This window comes from Dysidea avara, chromosome 5 (assembly GCF_963678975.1).
Source record: "Dysidea avara chromosome 5, odDysAvar1.4, whole genome shotgun sequence".
In the NCBI taxonomy this organism is placed as follows: Eukaryota; Metazoa; Porifera; class Demospongiae; order Dictyoceratida; family Dysideidae; genus Dysidea; species Dysidea avara.
Window position 1 is genome coordinate 33,659,518 of NC_089276.1, and position 22,052 is coordinate 33,681,569.

General features: G+C 37.6%; 2 protein-coding genes and 1 long non-coding RNA gene across 3 annotated transcripts; all 3 read left to right on the forward strand.

Annotated features, from left to right (window-relative positions):
* Positions 1–59: 59 nt before the first annotated feature.
* On the forward strand, positions 60–3,601 carry LOC136255823 (TNF receptor-associated factor 4-like). The gene is made up of 2 exons (XM_066048718.1): positions 60–213; positions 1,738–3,601. The coding sequence occupies exon 2, from the start codon at positions 1,804–1,806 to the stop codon at positions 3,394–3,396; it is 1,593 nt and encodes a 530-aa protein (XP_065904790.1). The 5' UTR covers positions 60–213; positions 1,738–1,803; the 3' UTR covers positions 3,397–3,601.
* A 3,426-nt stretch (positions 3,602–7,027) lies between these two features.
* Positions 7,028–10,294, forward strand: LOC136255833 (uncharacterized). The gene is made up of 2 exons (XR_010701120.1): positions 7,028–7,444; positions 9,958–10,294. It is a non-coding gene; the product is annotated as an uncharacterized lncRNA (long non-coding RNA).
* Positions 10,295–13,840: 3,546 nt separating this feature from the next.
* Positions 13,841–21,190, forward strand: LOC136255825 (TNF receptor-associated factor 4-like). Its single transcript, XM_066048720.1, has 2 exons — positions 13,841–14,061; positions 19,566–21,190. Exon 2 carries the CDS (start codon positions 19,576–19,578, stop codon positions 21,145–21,147), a length of 1,572 nt encoding a protein of 523 aa, XP_065904792.1. The 5' UTR covers positions 13,841–14,061; positions 19,566–19,575; the 3' UTR covers positions 21,148–21,190.
* Positions 21,191–22,052: the final 862 nt, after the last annotated feature.

The window sequence follows — 22,052 nt, forward strand, 5'->3', positions numbered from 1 at the left end:
GTTTTTACTATGATGTCACATCATTATTCTGCAGTGTGATGTAAAACATCGTAATTGCTAAGCAACCGTAGCTGTCGGCCATGTTTTGGGACAGTGTTGTGGCTGAAAACCGCTTTCTCAGGATTTGGTACAGGCTGTAATGAAGCGAATCAGTGTTGAGTTGTGCTATAAATACCACCCAGCTCGTTAACAAAGGCGAAGAAGTTAGAATTGGTGAGTATTATATCGAAATTTAATTAGTCACCTATTTCACGAAGCCAATGATAAAATCTTCTATTTCGAAACCAAGCCCGCTTCCCAGTGCCACTATACCCAGTGCTTAGTGAATAAATCTTGTTACCTTTATTCTGACCGAATATTCACCATAGAAAGTTGTCCCAAAACATGTCCGCCTAGCAACCGTTGCTTCACGCGTGCAAGTCCTCTATTGAGTATCAAAATAAAATGATTGCCATTTATCGAGATGTGAAAATTGTATGGGTGAGTGATTGGATTCACAGTAAAGGAAATGTTAACATGTCATAGATCACAGTCTTTTACCACTCTAACAATTCCTATTATGCTCAATACTCAGTTTGGTCAAAACTAATTTTGCTCAATTTATGGTAGTCAGCCCCAACTGCATTTCACCATGCATGCAGTGACTGTTCTATTAGAGTACCTCAATCTCCACTTGCTCTTCCCAAAAACAAAACATTTATGTATTTGTTATCATGTGACTGTTGTGTTGGAGTATCAATATTTAACTGCCCAAAAGCAAGAAGCTATAATGCACCTATCAATGTCATGCCCCACCCCCACCCCCACCCCCCGGGTAGGGTGGGGGAGTACAGGGGATTTGACAAACTCTCATGTCAAATTCCCCAGTACTGGGGCTAAGAAGCGTGTCAAAACACCACCATGTTTCCATTTCAATAGAGGGGCTTCTATAGATTTGATTTACCTATTAAAAAATTTTTTTGGTTCAGCAAACTGCCACAGTCGAAATCCCCAGGGGTGGGGCAAGTGTAGATGTCAAATCCCCAGTAGGTGTATAGGGACTCTCAGGGTGGGGGGGGGGGGGGGGGGGGGGTTGACATTGATAGGTGCATAATTATATTGTTGATATGTTATGATGTGTGACTGTTCTATTAGAGTATCTCAATTTTTTAATGTCAGTAAATGCTCCCCAGTGTGTACTTTATGAAAACTGTACCTGCCAATTATGCCAGCATTTTGCTCATCGCTATTACCCTCCTTTTCTGCCCCAAACTCTTGCCAGATGAATTAATGCAGTCCTACCTACAACCTGCTGTATAGGTTTACTCACATTACTCCATCGACCAGTGATCTATACCAACAGCTGTACACTTGGTATTAGTAAAGCACTAATTAATCGGTACAACATTTGGTCAGAAACATTAAGAATTTGTGTTGGATATTAAAATAATGTAATTGATATTATACAGAATCTAGATAATAATGAGTTAAAGAGTGGTAGAGCAGTGCAGCACAGTGTTCTAGTTTGCTCTAAATAAGGCAAAAGGAATGTTTATAATTATCAGTGTGAATTTGGTAGAATCAACACTTTTACCATTCTGTTGCTGGGAAAACTCTTAATGAACATCTACCTACACTATAACCTGAGTGGTGCACAGATATCCAATGTGCTCTGGGTGGTAATGCTATACAACTGTTAGATTATAGACATTATAATTGATAGTGTGTAATGATTACATGGTGGTTGTTCACATTCAGGAGTGGAGTATCCTGCTAGAAGGAAGCCTTCTACTGTAGGCTCATTGTTTATCACAATATGTGAATATGGCTGCTACTAGTACCTTGGGTGGGTATGATTATGATTACGTGGATGTGCCATTGGATACTTTGTTATGCAAAATATGTCTCTGTCCGAGCAGAGAGGCTCAACTAACTGTTTGCTGTGGCTACACGTTCTGTAAGTCTTGCATCCTGTGTGCCAGTGAGGTGTCATCCACTGCACAAAAGTGTCCAATGTGTTTCAGTAAGGGTTTCACAAGTGTTCATAACAAGCAAGTTGATCGGCTTGTCAGAAGTCTTAAAATATTTTGTCCGAACAAAAAGATTGGATGTGAGTGGCAGGGTGAAGTAAATGATATTCGTTACCACATTAATCACTGCTGCTTTGAAGAAATAAATTGTCCCAATGACTGTGAGGTATCTGTGCAGCGACAAAATCTTACTAAGCATATTGAGACTGAATGTGTACATCGTAAGGTTGACTACCAATATTGCCACATCACTGAAGAGTACCAGTTAATTGAGGGTGAACACAAGGAACAGTGTCTTAAGCTACCCCTGCCATGTCCTAACAAGTGTGATGTTGATAACATTCCTCGTGAAGAGATGAATGAGCACAGAAAAACTTGTCCACTTGAAGAAATCAACTGCGTCAACAAATGTGGAAAAACTTTACTACGAAAAGACATGAAAGATCATGAGATTGAGTGTGTGCGTCGTAAAGTTAACTGTCGGTATTGCCATATTACTGGAAGCCATCGTTTTATTGAAGGAAAACATAAGAAACAGTGTCCTAAATTTCCCTTACCCTGTCCTAACAAGTGCGATATCGGCATTATCACAAGAGGGGACATTGAAGAACACTTGAAGATGTGTCCATTAGAATCAATACAGTGCCAGTACCATGAAGTGGGTTGTACAGAAGTGATAAAATGCAAATACCAGGAGAAGCATTACACAGAAGAAATGGAAAAGCATCTGTCCTATACTAAACGCGAACTCAGCCATGCAAAGGAAGAGCTGGTACAAACAAAACAACAACTAGTTGCAATGGAAGCTACACTAGTAGCGAGGATTACAGAAGTTGAATTTGTTGCTCAGAGAAGGATTAATGAGTTGGAATCACGACTACAAGGTACATTTCTCTATAGCCAACACCTCAACATTGCGTCCATGAAAATTTGTTCAGGTAAAGAAACATGTCCAGTGATTTTCAAAGTACCCGACTTTACTAACTTAAAGAAATCTAATCAAGTTTGGTATAGCGAAGTATTTTTTACCCATGACAATGGATGTAAGATGAGGCTGTGTTTGATTGCTGCTGGCAATGGGTTCGGTAAAGGCACTCATGTGTCTGTGTACGTGTACCTGTTGATGGGTCTATATGATGACCAGCTAGTGTGGCCAGTAAACATAGATGCTAAGGTGATGTTACTAAATCAAATTGCTGACAAAGATCATGTTGTTATGACAACCAAAATTACAGCTAACAGAGTTATGTTCACAAAAACAATGGTTGTTAATGTTGACCAGTTCATTTCATACAAAGATCTTTACACAGTGACTGGGACATGTTCGTTTCTTAAAGATGACATCATGTTCTTCCAAGTTAACTGTATTTTAGATACTAATTGTTAGATAGTATCGTATTGTTATTGGTGTGGTTTTGAATAACACATATGTAATAGTATCGCTATAGGTTTGCAATGTTATTGTTGTATTGTACAAGTACTGATACCCTGTTATCTATATTCTGTATTTGGTAAATTTATCTCATAATTCTGATCTTGTTCATGAATTGATATGTGTGTCACAAACATTCAGCAATATTGTGCAATCAAAACACTACAGAACAGCACCAGTGACTTTACAAAGCTATTCTGTAAAAACGTTTATTGGAAAAATCTGATTTGTGAATAGAGTAGCTATATATGAGCTGTAACGTTAACTCTTTAATGGTTTCAGCTATGAAAGGCCAGCATGACACTGACCACATTGACTCCCTAAAATCTTCCACCAAAAAAGAACAGCATTCCAAACTGATATTGCCATACATAAACACAAAGAATGTAGTGTTAGTATATGTGTTTGTTAGAAAATCACATTCATATAATTTGTGCACTTGCCAGCAAGGGTAGAGACAGGATTTCAAAAAGTATATTGTGTGGGGAGAGATCATATAGACATTGTATAATTCAAATGACATTGTGGAGGCCTTTGTATAGCTATAGAGTGCAAAGTACAGTCTGAAAATTTTTTGTATAGTCAGTATCCACTAACAGGCCAAACTATGTGTACAACTGATCAAAAAGTTTGACATCTTTTATTAGGGCACCATGATCTTTATTTACATACATTATCAAATAACCTTTGTGCATGGAAAATTTACACACTGACTAAAACCTCCCAGCAGCACTATATAGTCATAATTCATGGGCACATTCCTAAAATTGTAAAATGTGTGTGCGTGTTTATGGTATATGCAATGTATATATAGCGGCATTTATTGTCACTGCATGAATGGTAGTGCTTGCAATTGTTGACAATGGTGGTCAGCGTCAACAGCCATTGAGTCATTCAATACTAATTTGCGATCTTTCAATTTGTACCATAGCTGCATGTAGTTTCTGGCTATAACTTAATTTCTGTTTTGATAAAAACAGCTTTAATTGTGTTGCTTTAAACCCCTAACTTCATGCCAAAATCCAGCTAAATCCATTTTAAAATCTGAAGTATCCTTGCAACACTTGTATTTACTTGCCTAATTTTCATGTATAGTTAATAGCCATGTATTATTTTTAAACAAGCCTGTTGATCAGTTACGGCAAGGCTAACCATGATGGAATACTGATCTTCCTTACTCGTGTTTTGTATAAAAAGTAAAGCCGTTTTTTAAAAAGATTGCAACAGAAGTTATTTCATACACGTTCACCAAGTACCATATCTCCCTAACAGCTAAGTCACAGTTTGATGCACATATAGCTATACACATTGTTTGTAGCGAAGTTGGGTTGCAATTGATTTTGCTGATCATATGTTAATGCAAAACATTACCTTACTGAGGCCATGGCCAATTATAATAAACCAGTTAAATCCAGATAAACTACATATTCATAGCTATTGTTATACTATAGAGCTGTTGACAAATTGCAGATGTTAAATTTTTTTCTACTCAAGGGGATGTGGCAGCATAAGCCACATAGGCATGTAGTTGCACTTGCTGACTTACAGGGGTGAAGAAACCATGTAACCACAAAAAAATGATCATGAAAAGTTGATTTAAGTGACTCTTTATCAATAGCAAATAGAAACACCACGCATGTATATTTAACACATAATGGAATCATGGCCATGCAATATGGGATCACTAGATGAGTAGTAGTTAAGTTTCAAAGTTTGATAGGTATGCAGCTGGTGTGATCCCTTGTCAGTGTATGTTGATAACCTAGTTCGATTATATAGATCTAGGATTCCTATAACCTTGTATATGTTTGCAATAGTAGCTATAAAACATTGCTACATGCTTAACACTTTCCTCAAGCATTAATCATATAAAGCTAGCTACTTCAACAATTACACTAAAGTGTGTTTTAATTATTGATGCCATAGATTCGAAACAATTAATGGCCTAATTGCTGCTCTTTAACTGAAGTGTTCCACCTTTGCATATCAGGAAATAAAAAGGACACAACACCAGAAATAGTAATTGTCAGAACACCTGATGAGTTTGTAACACAACAAAAAAAGTTACAGCTTGTAGCTCCACTGACACCCCAGCTATGTTCAAGGATGACATGCAGGCAATCAGACCAATTCAACTTTCTAGTTACCAAAACAAAAACAAAAAATCAGCAACTATCATTAAGTTTAAAGTCATGCAACTGAAGACAAAAGAAAAGATGTCTTACTACTGTCTTCATCCCACATGCAAACACAAGTAGCTTGCTAAGGTAGAGACTCAGAAGTACCCTCAACTGTCAGAGGAACTGTTATGATAGGAGACGGCCTGAGATATATGGTATAACACTGAAATACCAGGATGGTATAGATAGCATGCACTCAAAGAGCAATTACATACCAGAAGCAGAACTATATATGTGACCAGATTTTACAGAACCGATCCAAATCGCACATCAGGCAAAATCAAACTAACACCACCAGTGGATAGCTACACTATCGTACTACAAGTTTTGACCCTCAGCACTACTCAAACTACACGAGGCTGGTTTTTACACACGTCTTTTCTGGGTGGTGTGGAGTGCTCAAATGGCAGTTTCAGGCCTTGTGAAGGACCTGGCTTGGCAAGAGTCAGTGGTTTACTGGTGGACAGCCTGATAATGTTGGCCAGACGTGTTCTCTGCTGATTTTGCTACATATCAGCCACTAAGGAGCCAGCACAGCCCTGTAATCTGGTGTCTGGACTCCAATCGTGGTCTGCCTCCATTTTGAGGTCTAACTTTTGCCCTCCCCGCGACCCCCCAACCTCCACCCCTTTGTGAGCACTCGTGATACTACTTCGCTCGTCCAATTGCTCAGATTTTCTATCTTATTTGGCGGGAAACTGTACAAGCAGCTACAAGTACTGGAAGTGGCTTGAAAGGTAACAGATTGATGCATCTTTTGTGTAAATTTCATACGCGTGCTTGCTATCCTTGGAGAGTTATGCTGGCTTCAATTCTTTAAAACCGTTTATCTCGGAACTTCTAATGTGCGATTTGGATCGTTTTTCCAAAATCCAGTCACATATACAGTCAACTGCATGGTCTGGTCACCTAATCAGCGTAGTTTTGGTTCTAGGGTACTAGAACTAAATTTTAGTACAGTAATTTATTTTAGTTCTAGCCTATAAAATTGATAGAAAGTGTTTCGGTTCAAAAACTAAGAAAATTTCTTCAACTTTTGGTTCTATTACTGAGGTTTCAGACAAAAGTAAACCTGAAAGTGCATTGTAAAAGGCAAAGACCACTGCTATCATGTAGATATGATGGTGAAATCTTACAGGGTGCATGTGAAGTTCTATAAACTTGTATGGCTGCCGTGCTTGATAACGTCGTCGCTCTGCCAGAGTAATACTCATAGAAATACAGAACTGGATGGTACTAAATAGGAAAATTACCATCTGGGATGAGGCATTAGAAGACACATTCCTATAACAGGACTGATATAAACACGGGTCGTATAAACACCAACCATGCGCCGGCCCCTTGTTTCGGCGCATAGGGCTCATTATCTATGCCGGCGGGCCGGCGACGCTATTACGATTTCTCGGAATATCGCGTTTCTCCGTATCATATCAACTATGTATCGGCTTTCACCTGGGCTTTCACAAACGATGTTTGCGTGATAACAGCTAAAAATGTCTAGTGCTAACTTCAAAGGAGTGAGGTGGAGTGGAGAGGAGGAAAGCAGTTTCGTCAGACCACCTCCTTTTGCTAGGGCTAAGAGATATATTGGATGACGAGCAAGATTACGACATCTACATTGGCAAAGGTGGTCCTAATTCTGATTTTTATCATCATTATATCGTTGTTGAATCGTCGGACCTCCCAATAAGGAGCAGGCGTCTAATCTTTGAGCTTTCCAAGAGAAAGGATCACGTGGGGAGAAAGAAAGTCGTCCCTAATGTTAGAATGTTCTCAGATGATGGAAATCCCGATTATAAGATAACAGTGACGACAACTTTAAGGTCTGATTATCCTACCCTCGTGTGCAAATACTGTATCTGTGCACAAGGATGGGTGTTGAAGAACTCATCTTTTCAGTGTTTGTACTTTTCATATGTTTGTTTATCTTTGTATTGTATTATTGTGTTGTGTCTTTATAGGCCAGGTACGGTTGACTCCCTTGTTGCTCACCACCCTTTCCACACTGCTGTGTGAAAATTCAATATGCACCTATCAAAATTTTGCCCTACCTACCTACCCCACCCCAATACAGGCAAACAAGGACATTATAGCTCCCAGATGTGCAGATTTAGGCAATGCTTGTAACAAAGAAAGTAAAGATTAAACCTACAATTTTGTCCAGAGTTAAAGACTTTCAATTTGGTCAAATCCGGCCCCTCCTTGCCTGCATAGGGATAGGGTGTTGTAAGAATAGACTAACCATCATTTATAGGTGAGGTAGTAAAGTGTAACGTAAGCTTTTAGAGGTATGTGCATGGTGACAGATAACCTGCATGCACAACTGACCCATCTTATTCTATATATGAAGATTAAAATGTGACTACTAATTCTGCATCTATGGAATTTAAAAAAAAATCCTATTTAATACTAATTATAAATGACTAACTTCAGCCAAGCATAACTCAAATGATGCCTTCAGCCAAGTACTATAGGCCAAGCACATCAGCACTCAAAATACTTACTGGAAATGACAAAAAAGCATGTCTAGGGACGAAACTACATCAGCACTAACTTCAGCCAAGCACATCAAGCACTCAAAATACTAAATGATGCCTTCAGCCAAGCATAACTCAACAATGTATAAGGTTACAGGCTTGATACAGTTCACTGCTTGATGTAATTTCGTCCCTAGACATGCTTTTTTGCCATTTCCAGTATGTACAATACACGCATCACGAACTTACCTTTGTCCCCCAGTTCAATGCAAAGTGTATCAATTTGCAGTAGCACGATATGGCTTCCCAGTGGCTATGGTCCAAGAAGCCAGTGCACTGCACTGTGGGTATGTTGACAGGAACAAAAAATGTAGCTTTTACACATACGTAGCTCCATGATCCCAAAACCGATTGGAATCAATTTTGCTGTAGAGTTAACGTTGCCTGCCAGGTAGGGGAGTCAACATACCAAATTTGAAGGAAATTGCTCCTACCATTTCCAAGATACGAGTGGCCAAAGTTTAGGTTTTTCTTCATTTTTCTCTTCTACTTTCGCACACTTTTCAAAATCTGTCATAAAACACAAATGCACACTCCAATCAAGTTGATATAACTGGGGTGTGCGGTGCCATTTCTTTCTTTCAGTATGCGTGGATTGTAGAGGTGCTTTTCGAACAGTTCTCGAGTCATATTGCTGTGTACTGAGTTGAACATAGCTGACAACGAAGTTTCACTTTTCAGAGATATTTGATATAGCTGGGGCGCATAGCACCATTTCAGATACGGTATGCGTGGGTTCACCAGTCATAATAATTATTTACAAATAAAAGTTAACAAACAAGTACAATTTTCAACTACCATAGCACATTGATAAAAAGTACTGAAACAAGTTGGAGTAGTGCACGATTTTAAATCACAGTAAAACAATAATAAGCTAGTGTTTAATCCCTACTGTGCATTTTTATTATGGTATCTTGAGCACAGTAGGAATATAACACTCTTACTCCAGCTTGTTTCAGTACTTTTTATCAATGTGCTATGGTCCCTACTCTAGTTGAAAATTCCAATTTTTTTGCGTACTTGTTACATATACTAATCAGTAATATTTTTGTGTAAACCTTGGTGTTTTAACCACCTGGAAATGCTTGATTTTACAAATCCCATACATGTGTTTTCTATGTATGTAACACCCTGTAGAACATATATTAGCTTTGTGAATTTATAAGTTCAAATACATACATATAGTCACATATGTCTGTCGTGCTGCTATAAAAAAAGCATAAAACAAAACTCAAAGCCGGCTTATGCTGGCTTTGACACAAAAAAGTGACATCTGTTCAAAGCAATCAAGCTGTAAATGAAATATGCATCCCTTCCAAAAAGGCCAGGGTGAAAAAAGTTGTGAAATTAATTAAAGGTGGCTAAGAAATGGTTGTGATGGTAGATGAATGGCAAACATTTTGTGATGACATTTCAGGTGAATTTGGTGCAGAATCCTAGAAAAACTTGAAGAAGGTAACACAAATTTATCTGAATTGTCGTTATTAAAATTTTCCATTCACTTACTACCATCACAGCCGTTTCTTTGCCGCCACCTTGGATTAACAACTTTTCATCCTGGCCTTTTGGGAAGGGCCGCACCCAGCTTCACTGTTTTGGTGTAGATACTGTACTGTATCCATGGTTACAAAACAAAAACAGATAGCATATTGTGCAGTACGGTATAAACAGCAACTTGATTATAGGGGTCTTAACCTTGTAAGCTATAAAATCATACACTATACTAAATGTTTTGCTGTAAGTAAGTGGAATGTGCAATATAGTTAGTTATAGCTATTATTATTTGTATTGTTTAACAGGTGGTTGGCAGAATTAGCATCTCAAGTAATATACTACCTGGGAAGTTACAATTTGATCACTGCAAGTTGCCAAACATTCAGTGACAAGTTTTTAAAAGAACTTGGTTCCTGTGGGTATAACACGTACGTTAAGAATGCTGTGGCTGGTGCTGCTGTTGTTGGATTGGTTGCTGCTGGAGTAGGATTGTACTACTGGTTAACAGGCGACAAGGAGAACAAGAAGAAATGATTATAATAGCTACCTAAACTGATAAAATTGTTTATGAAAATGTCTTATAATTGGTCACTCACGTACATGTATAACATCAATCAATTTGATTACATAATGTGAGATATACGTATAGCTATTCAATTATCTCAGGAAAGTATAATTATTTATGTAAACAGATTCTAAATTTATTTGGATTTGAATTTTGTTGCTTGTTTTGGCCAGTGTCCTGGTATGGAGGCTTGGAGATGTGGCCCTTTGGTAAACTTGTAATGCGCTAATTAAATTATTTAATGGTGAGGTGCTTGTACAGCAATAAAATCTTACTAAGCTTGTTGAGACCTGTTAGTCACTTCACACAATTGCGTATATGAGAAGCAAATGGTTGTTCTAGCATCACTACATTGCAACACTAGCTCTATATAAACTGTAGTATCTTGCTTTGTCCAATCATAAAAATCAACAATACATGCATGTATGGCAGTCTTGACTATGAGACTAGTACTGTTCTGGTTTTATTGTTGTGAACATAGCTACATAGTGTAGCTACTAGCTAGCTTTAACTATTACCCTAGTCACTGAAATCCCAATTCCTGACAAATTCTAGAATAATTGAACACCGGATGCATGTTGCTCTGATCTTGCACAAAATGTTTTTTTCTTTTATCTTTCCAGTTGTAGATATTGAGCATGCATTGTGCAGCTAATTAGTGTAGCCTGTAGGAGCAGCTGCTGGACCAATATTAGTGGATCAGTTTTCTATAGATGATTATTGGCTATGTAGCTTATCGATGCTGTATCCTACAGTATATTGCATGTGTCTGCTATATAGAGCCTATTTAGATATACAATGTTGAAATGCTTCCTACATGGTACACTCCTGCATTGTTTGGCATGTAGATGCAATACATGCAGAATCTATCAGTGTAGGACACTGTTTCTAGTATTCCATGTTAGCTCAATGCTCAATAAAGTGGTATTCTTCTATATAGCAGTACACTGTGTGTGTGTTCAGTTGAGTCAAGTTGAATAGTAACTATAGTTTGTGTGAGTAATTAATTATTGTATGCACTACTAGATTTGTGTTGGACTATGAGTGTCTTGTAAGATTTTGCCACTGTACAGAAATACCTTACAGTCATTGGGGCAATTCACTTCATTAAATTGTAAAAGGAGTCGAAACATAATCAGGAGTCAGTACCTTGAGTGGAAAATGTCACAGAGGAAAGACACACAGAAAAATTCAGCAGGGTTTCCCAGGTTGGCCATTGTAGCAGACACATTCTGTAGATGATTTGGGCCAGGGCTTTGAAACAGGATCCCATCGACTGCCTGCATGCAGCGAAGCATTTTTTTATTACTGATGTAAGATGAGGCTGTGTATGATTGCTGCTGGCAATGGGTTCGGTGAAGGCACTCATTTGTCTGTGTATATGTACCTGTTGAAGGGTTTATATGATGACCAACTAGAGTTGCCAGTAAATATGGACGCTGAGGTGATGTTACTTCATCAAATTGCTGACAAAGATCGTATTGTTATGACAAATTATAGCTAAGGGTTCATGATAACAATGGTTGTTAATGTTGACCGGTTTATTTCGTACAAAGATCTTCACACAGTGGCTGCGACATGTTCATTCCTTAAGGACGACATCATGTTTTTCCAAATAAACTGTCTATTTTAGTAATTTAAATGCTTGTTGTCATATTGTTATTGGTGTGGTTTTTGACAACACATAATAGTATCAGTATAGGTTTGCAATGTTATTGTTGTACTGTACAATGTAAGCCACTAGCTTTCAGTACTGTACCCCATTATCTATTTCTGTATTATCTTACAATTCTGATCTTGTTCATAGCTAAATACAAAAGAAAGAATTAGCTTAAGGTCATAGCATTAGTATGTTTAATTTGTTAGAACTCACCAGAACTCACATTCATATAAATAGTCTGCTTGATTGTTTAGTTGTTCAAAGCTTCCAGGGACAATTACAAGATTTCAAAAGTGTGAGTGCGTGGGGAGGACAAATATAGTCATATATTAATTATATAGTAGTCTTTGTACATTAAAGATTACTCACTGACTAAGCAGCACTGGTCATAATTCATGGACACAAGCCTGGTTTTCTGAAAACACATTGTAAAACGTGTGTGTGGGTTTATGTTTATTTTGATCAGTATATAGTGACCAGATTTGTACATGTGAAAAGGCCAAGGATCTTATATATAGTCTTTCCAAAATCCCAAGTTTGACCAATCATAACTCCTAACACACTAAGCAATACTAAATAAATGGTATGTCAGTGACCAAATTTACCATATCCAAAAGCCATAATGGATTGCCAGGCCGGTACAAGTGATTGGCAGGCTATAAGACATCTTTTTGCAGATCCGGTCTGGCCTATTAATCGGTACTTATGGTGACATTTGATTTATTGTCACTGCATGAATTAATACAGTGCTTATTGACAATGTCAATAGCTATTATAGTGTTTTGTACAGTGGAACCTCTATTTAACGGACACTTTGGGATCAAGCAATTTTGATGAAATTTTACTGTTATAAGAAAGTTGTCCTTTCTCAGAGGTAGAATTGTATTGGTAAAGGTCTATAGGAATCACAACTGTTCTTTATAAGAAGGTTAAGTATAAAGTGTCCTTTACAGGGAGGATCTTTTAATTATAAGAGAGCTTGAGGAATGAAACTTTCAGTGATTTTTATTGTAGCTATATGTGCAAGGGTATGATGATTCAGTTTACACTATAGTTTCTGGCTATACCCTGGCACCCTATTTGGCATTAATCCCTACTTTAGTGTTTGTGAAAAAAAAAAAATGCATTGCTGCTACAATGCCAAGTATGGATTTCCCCTCATAACTACCACATGCACTTGCACCATATCTTGTTTCACTACTTTTTATTGCTGAAACCCTACACTATGATTATATCTATATCCACAGCCATAAAACTAGAACAGTTGAAATGACCGGTTGTAGGTAGTGCACTGTGTACGTTGTGTCAGGTTGAATAGTAGCTAAGCACTATATAGCTGTGGGAGTGATTGTCAAGTAATCTCTGCATTGGGCTGCTAACCCAGGGGTCACAAGACCAGCCGGGGAATCACATATTTATGGGCATAGCAATCCGCAAAGATTTATGTGGAACTCAAGTGTCTTTAAAAAAAAGTGGCTGTGGTTTATAATTAGGCCATATGAGACTGAATACATGATAGTATGAAGTGTTAAGATGTTTTTCATGGTTTTGGAGATAATTTAGCCATTTTCAAAACAAGCTTAAGGATTTTTGGGCTGTCTTTTAATCTGAGGATATTTCTGTTGGTTGTGCTGCTTGTGCATGCCATTCTGAAGGTCAAGAAATTTAAAAATTATGCTTTTCTGAGATTAAATCTGAGGACAATTTCTGTGTGCTATTTTGAAAACAAGCTTAATCCAATAAGAAACTTCGTAACTTAGACTATCAGATAGCTATACTGAATAACTAGTAGTAATATACTGTCTACTATTTAATAGCTAGCTGAGAACATTTTTTTCTGACACTGACTTGTTTATCATTTTAAAATAGTTTACTGAAGTATTCACATTCCTTTTTTTAGTGGTAGTTATCCCCGACAATTCCATTTGTCATGTGATGTAGTGACGTCATGGTACGGCCCTCGATAGGGACTTTCTGTGGTGGGAGTACACTGGTACAGTACGAGATGACAGTGCGATTGGTCACTACTAGTGTTTACTAGTTTAAGGCAAACTGAAAAGGAGTATTAATCCTTTCCTCAACGTGCTTGCCGCTTCCTACTCTGGCTGGCGAATGTAGCGTGATTCGGGCACTGACTCGCCGAAGGTCTCGTCCGGTGATACTATCCTTCTAGAGAATAATATAGTACGTTAGTGATATAGTTGATTTAGAATAAAGTTATTTCTATTTGTAATCCGGGTCGTTGTAATCAGATTGTGGCCAGCGCAATTACTTGAGTGGGCTGAATGGGTGAGGATCTATGGTAGTATTAAGTTCAGCCGGGCTCGAGTTCAGCAGTCAGCCTTGCTGGTGTGCTTGACTTTTGTGCAAACGTACATCACAGATTACAATAGTATAATGCACCTATTAATGTCATGCCCCACCCCTCACCTATAGTCTGGCGTAATCAGACTACCCCCCACCAGGCAGCGGCAAATTTGACAAAGTCTACTACTGAGTGTCAAATTTCCCAGCACTGGGGCTAAGAAGCTTGTCAAAACCCCACTATGTAGAGGGGTTTCTATAGGGGATTTGATTTATCTATTAATTTAAAAATACTTTTTTGTTCAGCAAACTGCTGCCGCCAAATGCCCCAGGGTAGGGCAAGATGTAGATGTCAAATCCCCAGGGATCCCTGGCTGTGGGGCTTGACATTGATAGGTGCATAAGTCAGAACCTACAATATTGCTATTTTGGTAACATGTTCCAATCATTATAACTTTTATTGTTCTTGAAAACAACTATTATGCGGTATGTAGCGGAGTGGTTGATAGATAATAGACACCCTTACCTGGATTGGAAGCGCACATATAGCTAATGCTCATACAAAACTACATGTTTTACATCTGAACTTTTGAAACACTCTTTGTTCGAGGATTTTGTTTTACTGCCTGGATATGGCTCGATTGCTTAGTATAGTACATTGTTTCTTGGGTGGCCATGCATTGTCCTATTGCTGGTATAGGAACTTTCCGTATAAAAGTGCTTGCACTTTTGTGAAAATGGTGCATGGGGTGAACAAGCCTACCTAATGGTTATTACTTACTAACGTTATGTGTAGTGGTCATAGTATGTGTTTCTTGGTCCAGTTTAGTCTAGTACACCATTCCCGTCTCTCACATCAACCTTTTGTGCTTGTCAAACTATTAGCTAACATACATCAGTACACCCACTATGAATAGGCCAAACGTCATGTATGTCTACTACTTACCAGTAAACAAAACATGTGTTTATAAAATCTAGCCCTGAGACTGTGTACAGTATCAAGGGTGTGAAGCACGGGTAGATTAAGGCACTTAGAAGTTTCCAACACAGTATGGGGTATAGTTGTTTACATTGTTAGTATACATAAGGTATACTGGTGATGCTTCTTCATGATGTAGTTTGAACTGATATGAAATAATGATCTTTCTGATAAGCAGCACTATATGTAGTTAAGCACGTGGAGTTTATTTATTGTAGATTGGTGATAATTCGCAAAAGTTGCTTTGACTCTAAATAAGGTCATCATTGACCAGCAATGTTACCTGTCTGATCATACAGATGTTCCTTTGTTTCAATTTAAGTAGTTCAAAATATTTTGTATCAAGGCAGGTCACAAGTTTGTTGGCAAGCTGAGCATAATATTGTGACATTTTCTCAGCTTTAGCAGCAATTGTTCTCTCTCTCAAGTGGTGTTGCATTATTACACCTGCCAAATATAACAAGACACGGTGTTCCCATGCCATTAAGTTTCACTTTTCAGAACTGTACCAGTTTTGTGGTTGTGACCTTAGTGTGCCAGGTGTGCTGCATTCTAGATGTGTTATGTTTGTGGTCTAAATATATAAGTATTATTAATTTTGTAAATGGCTGGAAAATACTTTGCTGAGGTAGCTATGATGTCATTACTGTGTAGTATTGTAGTTGTGGTACTGAGGTATGATTTCATTAATTTGTGGTGTTCTCTGCACTATATTAGTGAGTTGCAATTCTTTAAATCATAATATGTTACTGTATGTATGTTCGTATGTAGCTTGTTGCTTCTTGGTAATGTAATAACCACTGTGCAGTTGCAATTTATTGCTCTCAGAAAAAGCTCAGAGTTACATAGTACATACTACTCTGAGGACAGTACCATGCAAGTAGTAATTACCGTTTTTTACTATCTGCAAAATACAAGCTCCAAGTGCTATAGATGCTTGGAACTCTAAGTGATGCAAACTTCAAGCAATACATGTTTTTCTCGTGTTGTTTAATGACAATAATACTATGCAATGTCTTGTTCTAAAAGGTACTCCCCATACACTATCATTATTTATTCAAGGCTGTAACACTGTCTCTAGTGCTGTCTTGTCTCAAAAATGCTGGCAATCACATGCTTGATGTTTACGGCAGAATAATATTATTGGGAATAATATAGGTAGTGATAAGATCTAGAGAATATTCCTAGGAATAAATAGTGCAAAATTATAAGAAATCTTGGATACATTTTCTAAAACACTGCAAGTAAGGTATCACTCTAATGTATTGGTCAACTATTCTAATAAAGCAGTAACTTAAACAACACCCTAACTAATATGCTTTGTTACAAATTTTAAGTAACTCAGGGATACAAAGTTTCAGTAGTATTTACTTAAATTCCGCAGCTACTATTAGCCTGGTGTCACAAATTGATGCAGCTACTGTTCAAGGGTAGCCACTAATTGAGGGTGAGTGTTTGTAGCATAAAGTAGCTCTCTAGTGTGACAACTATTCAGTATATCAAATTAATAAAACCTGAGAAGACATAGGTGGCTCCAGGATTTTTGGTGACTGTTTTCTGACAAGAGCATAGCTAGATTTTTGTAGATCAAAAAAAAAAGGTGATCACCTGCTGAGAATAACTGCCCTCCACTAACTATACAATAATATCACTGATAAAGTACATAAAGATCCTGATTTATAGCTATAAAGCTTGCTACATTACTGCTCTGAATACTGTAACTGCTTTATTAGAGTGATTGACTGTTCTATTAGAGTATCTTGATCTGAACATGACTGGTTTCTGGAAACCTCAGAAACCCTCATGTACTTACTCCATATGTAATAGCTCTAGTACATTTCAGCACAATGTACACACAGCAGATGAAAGGTAAGTCATCCGTAGAATGAGTAGTGCTCTTTCCTTACTGTAAATATTACTAAATGACACTGCAGGATAGTCTACTTCGCCTTTCCAACTAAGAACAAGCTGCTCAGATAACTTCTGTGAACAATCAAGGAATATGGATTCAAATAATAGCTGTAGCATTTATTTAAGGGCTGTGTTTATGGGGGTACGAAAGCATGCTCCCTCAGGGAAAATAGAATGAATCTGGAGCTGAAAAGCAGTGCCATCCAAAAGAGAAGGGAACTGCTGCTTTATTAGGATATCTGACTGCTCTATTAGAGTATCTCAAAAAAAGTGCTCAGGTTAAAGCCTGATCAACTGAACCGCTCCTGAGCTCCAGTTTACCACACTATCCTATTTTTGGGAAAACTACACAGCTTGGCTATTTATTGGACTACCTTGATCTTCAGTACAAATGTAGGACGTACGTCCCATGTGAAATAGAAGTGGAAGCATTAATTACTGCCACATCCACAGCCACCATATATGTATTAATTTTTGAGGTGCATATTTTGCAGCTGCTTATAGCTGTCTATGAAATTTTCATCCTAGAAAATTAATGTTTATCAAGATTAGCTCTATGTTATCATACAGTACAATAGTACTGTATAGTAGGGACCACAAAGGTTTGGGCGTGGCCCATGAAAAACATTACCCAAAAACCAGCCTCACTTTTCCCTGACAACAATGAAGCAGTATTGGTTAAACAAGCCTACAGATCAACCCAAAATGCTTTCAACAAGTTGCTATGAAATTAAAAAAAATTTAAACGGAATTGCTAGTGACTGACTGACTGATTGACTGACAGAGTAACTGACTGATGCCTTCAGACAAGCGTAACTCGATAACAGCTAAGGGTACGGGCTTGATTTCTGCACTGTTCGACATGGCTTCAGTTGGATACGTGCCTTTTGGCATACCGCAGTATGTACAATGCATTCTTCATGGACTTACCAGTGTCCTCCTTTGTGTCCCATTCATCTTTGCTGACAGTGGAAGGTGTCGATTTGGTGGTAGCGTGAGATGGCTTCCCTTCGTAACAGAAACCGTCTGTATTTTTCATAGTGGCTACTTTGATTGCAGAGGTGCTTTTCAAGCAGTTCTTGATTCATAATGCTGTGTAATGGGTTGAACATAGCTGACAATGAAGCATAATGGATACTTCACTTTTCAGACAATAATTGATAGCTGGGGTGTATGGCGCCATTTATTTTATTTTGATGTGGTATATGTGGGTTCATCAGTCATAATAATTTTATTTTACAAAAATTTTACAAAAAAAGTTAACACTTAAAAATTAGGAATTTTCTACTAGAGTAGGACCATAGCGCACTGACAAAAAGTACTGAAACAAGCTGGAGTAGTGCACGATATTAAATCACAATAAAATAACATGAAGTGTTATATTCCTACTGTGCATTTCCATTATGGTATCTTGAGCACAGTAGGGATATAACACTTCTTATTGTATTATTGTGATTTAATATCGTGCACTACTCCAACTTGTTTCGCTACTTTTTATTGATGTGCTATGATCAATACTGTAGTTGACTAATGGGTGTTTGACATCTCTGCGGACAGTGCAGTATAAAGTGGTAATCTCGCTTACTGATCTATTCTTGAAATATTGGCTTGTGACCAGAAATCGTAAACATGTCTGAAACCATAAATACTCTAGTATCTATGTTGAAACTTTTTTGCCTATACCACTTTGTTGTAAAAAAAATCAAACAACAACTTTTGAGATATATGGGTATCTAACCTGAGTGAAAATGAGTGATTTATAAAAATGAATTGTGCTGAAATTCATTAATATTAACATACAAAAATTTGTATGTATACAGTACTTGTGAAATATACAAGAGTCTATCATTCCTTATATCATGGCAAGCAACTTGTCTTCTGTATCATATAGACGGGTTGCCTAATTAGGGCGTGTCCCTTGTGTAACGCGAGCAAACGCGACTTTCCGTTTTACGCATGATTACAATGTTGGTCAAGAAGTCAACAAAAAACCCATTTTTAAAAAATAGTTTCACAAACGTTTTTGATTCTTCAAAGGTACAAGGTGAGTTAAAATCATCCAGTCTATCGTTCTAAGTAGTAGCAAAGTCTTACAAAGAATGTTTTCAGCGAGTTTTATCGCTATCCAAAATCCCGAGATTGAGAGAAAAGCATCTTCTCGTTCAGCCTTCACCTTACACGCTGGATATGTTATAGCTCGAACCTTTCTCTATAACATACTTTCTGTTCTGAAGGCTGGCTAACTATTGCTTGCTAAAGTTAACTGAAACGTTCATTTTCTCCATTAGACGTAGTACATTTTTGACTTAGCGAACTCGGAAAGTATGTGGAAAATTTACGGTAAAACAACCACGCCTTAAAAAGGCAACCCGTCTATATATGACTTTATACACTCTTATTATTATCTTATCATAATCTTATTACTAGCTATATACTATATTTGTGGTACACTACTGTATGCCTGATATTGTTTTGTGTGTGTTTTTACTTGCAGATTTAAAGTTATGGCAGATGAGACTTTTGGGGGATTTGATTATGATTTTGTAGACACACCTTTGGAAAATTCACTGTGTAAAATTTGTTGTTATCCAAGCAGAGAGGCTCAACTTTCTCTTTGCTGTGGCCACACATTTTGTAAGTCTTGTCTTGATGGTACAAAGAAATCAAAATTTACCTCAAAACTGTGTCCAATGTGTTGCAGTGGAGAATTTACTAGTGTTCATAACAAGCAAGTTGACCGACTTGTCAAAAGTCTGCTGGTGTTCTGTTCTAACAAAGAGAAAGGATGTGAGTGGCAGGGTGAAGTGAATGACATCAATAAGCACCTTGGTAGTTGCCATTTTGAAGATCTTAGTTGTACTAATGATTGTGGGGTACATGTGCAGCGACAAAATCTTACTAAGCATATTGAGACTGAATGTGTACGTCGTAAGGTTGACTGTCAATATTGCCACATCACAGAAGAATACCAGAGTATTGAGGGTGAACACAAGGAACAGTGTCCTAAGCTACCTCTGCCATGTCCCAACAAGTGTGACATTAGTAACATCCCTCGAGAGCAAATAAACCAACACAGGAAGATATGTCCACTTGAGAAAGTTGAGTGCGTTGATAATTGTGGGAAATCTTTGATGAGACAAGACTTAAGAAATCATGAGATGGAATGTGTACGTCGTAAAGTTAACTGTAAGTATTGTCATCTCATTGAAGACCGTTATCTCATTGAGGGACAGCATAAAGAAGAATGTCTTAAATTTCCTTTGTCTTGTCCTAACAAGTGTGATATCGGCATTATCACAAGAGGAGACATTGAAGAACATTTGAAGACATGTCCATTGGAGGTGATCCAGTGTGAGTATTATGAAGTGGGCTGTGCTGATGTTATAACTCGCAAAGACCGAGTGAAGCACAACAAGGAAGAAATGGAAAAGCATCTGTCCTATACTAAACTTGAACTAACTACTGCAAAACAACAACTAGCTGCATTGGAAACCACACTACTAGTAAAGATTACATCAATTGAGTCTGCTGCTCAGAGAAGGATTAATGAATTGGAGTCTCAACTACAGAATACATTTCAGTATTGCCAATGGCTTAACATGGCATCAATAAAGTCCTTGTCAGGTAATGAAACATGTCCAGCATTTGTGAAGGTCCCAGGGTACATCAAAACAAAGACAAGTCATCAAGTTTGGTACAGTGAAACATTCTTCAGTCACAACAAGGGCTACAAATTGAGACTGTGTGTGATCCCTGGTGGCTATGGTGATGGTAAAGACACTCACGTGTCTGTGTATCTCTATCTGTTGAAGGGTCCAAATGATGCTAATCTACCATGGCCAGTACATATGGATGTTAAAGTGATGTTACTCAATCAGGTTGCTGACAGAGACCATCATGCAATGACCACTAAAATAGTAGCCAGTAGAGTTAGCCTCACAAAAACACTAGTGTGTAATGTTGATCGGTTCATCTGCTATCAAGATCTCTACACTCTCTCTACATCATGTTTATTCCTCAAAGATGATAGCATTTTCTTTAAAATAAACTGTCTTTCACCAGTAGTTGTAGTATAGCTTGTGTATGTAATTATAATAATTTATGCTTGTTCACTTTAACTACTGAACATGTACATATTCTGATAGTCAAATTATATTTTTAAACAGTGTCAACTGCTGTGTGTAAATACACAGTACAATACACTAGTTATGTAATAGTATGCACAAGAGCATGTAATGTATCATGTATCGCTGGGTATCATGTGAGCTTGACTTTGTTTGCTATACCAATTGCAAATTCAGTAATCAATTTTTTTTAACAACTAAACACAGAACAGGTGAGTAGAGGGTAATGATGGTAAAACATGTCATAGTTATATGTTGTAAGGCTGCAGGACTATCAATGTTGTTACATCACATAATATTTCAATTGAGTGTGAAGTGTCATCGCTGTACATATAGCTATATGCACACATATACACCTCTACCATGTCCAAACTATTAGCTGAGATAAGAGAAGAAAACTTATAGCTCACAAGTAAGCACTAGCCTATTATACCTTAGACAATGGCATGTCAAGAATGCTTTGATATTTGTAAAGTATGCAGGGTTTTTATTCTAGTAAGACACCTGTAAACAGGTGGAACCTAGTAAGACACCTAGCCACAAACAAATTGCATACTTTGTGGGTTCATAACAAAATTCCAGTCACCACAGGCTATTGTCTAAATTACTAAGACATGCATTGCTAGGATTCTCCAGTGGATTAACAGTCCTCAGGAATGATGTAATAATCACCTCGGTTCTGCCTCAGTGATTATTACAGTACATCATTCCTTCGGGTTGTTTATCCACTGAAGACTGCTAGCAATGCATGTCTTACCTAGCCACCCTTTTTTTGCTCTATCCTTTTAATATTTGGAGTAATCTTGATTAAAATATTATACAACCTTTAGCTATAAACCCTGTAGCAGTTTTGGCTA

Excerpts from the sequence above, each read along its gene's own strand:
- LOC136255825 (XM_066048720.1), top strand. The coding sequence starts at position 19,576 with ATGGCAGATGAGACTTTTGGGGGATTTGATTATGATTTTGTAGACACA.
- LOC136255823 (XM_066048718.1), top strand. The coding sequence starts at position 1,804 with ATGGCTGCTACTAGTACCTTGGGTGGGTATGATTATGATTACGTGGAT.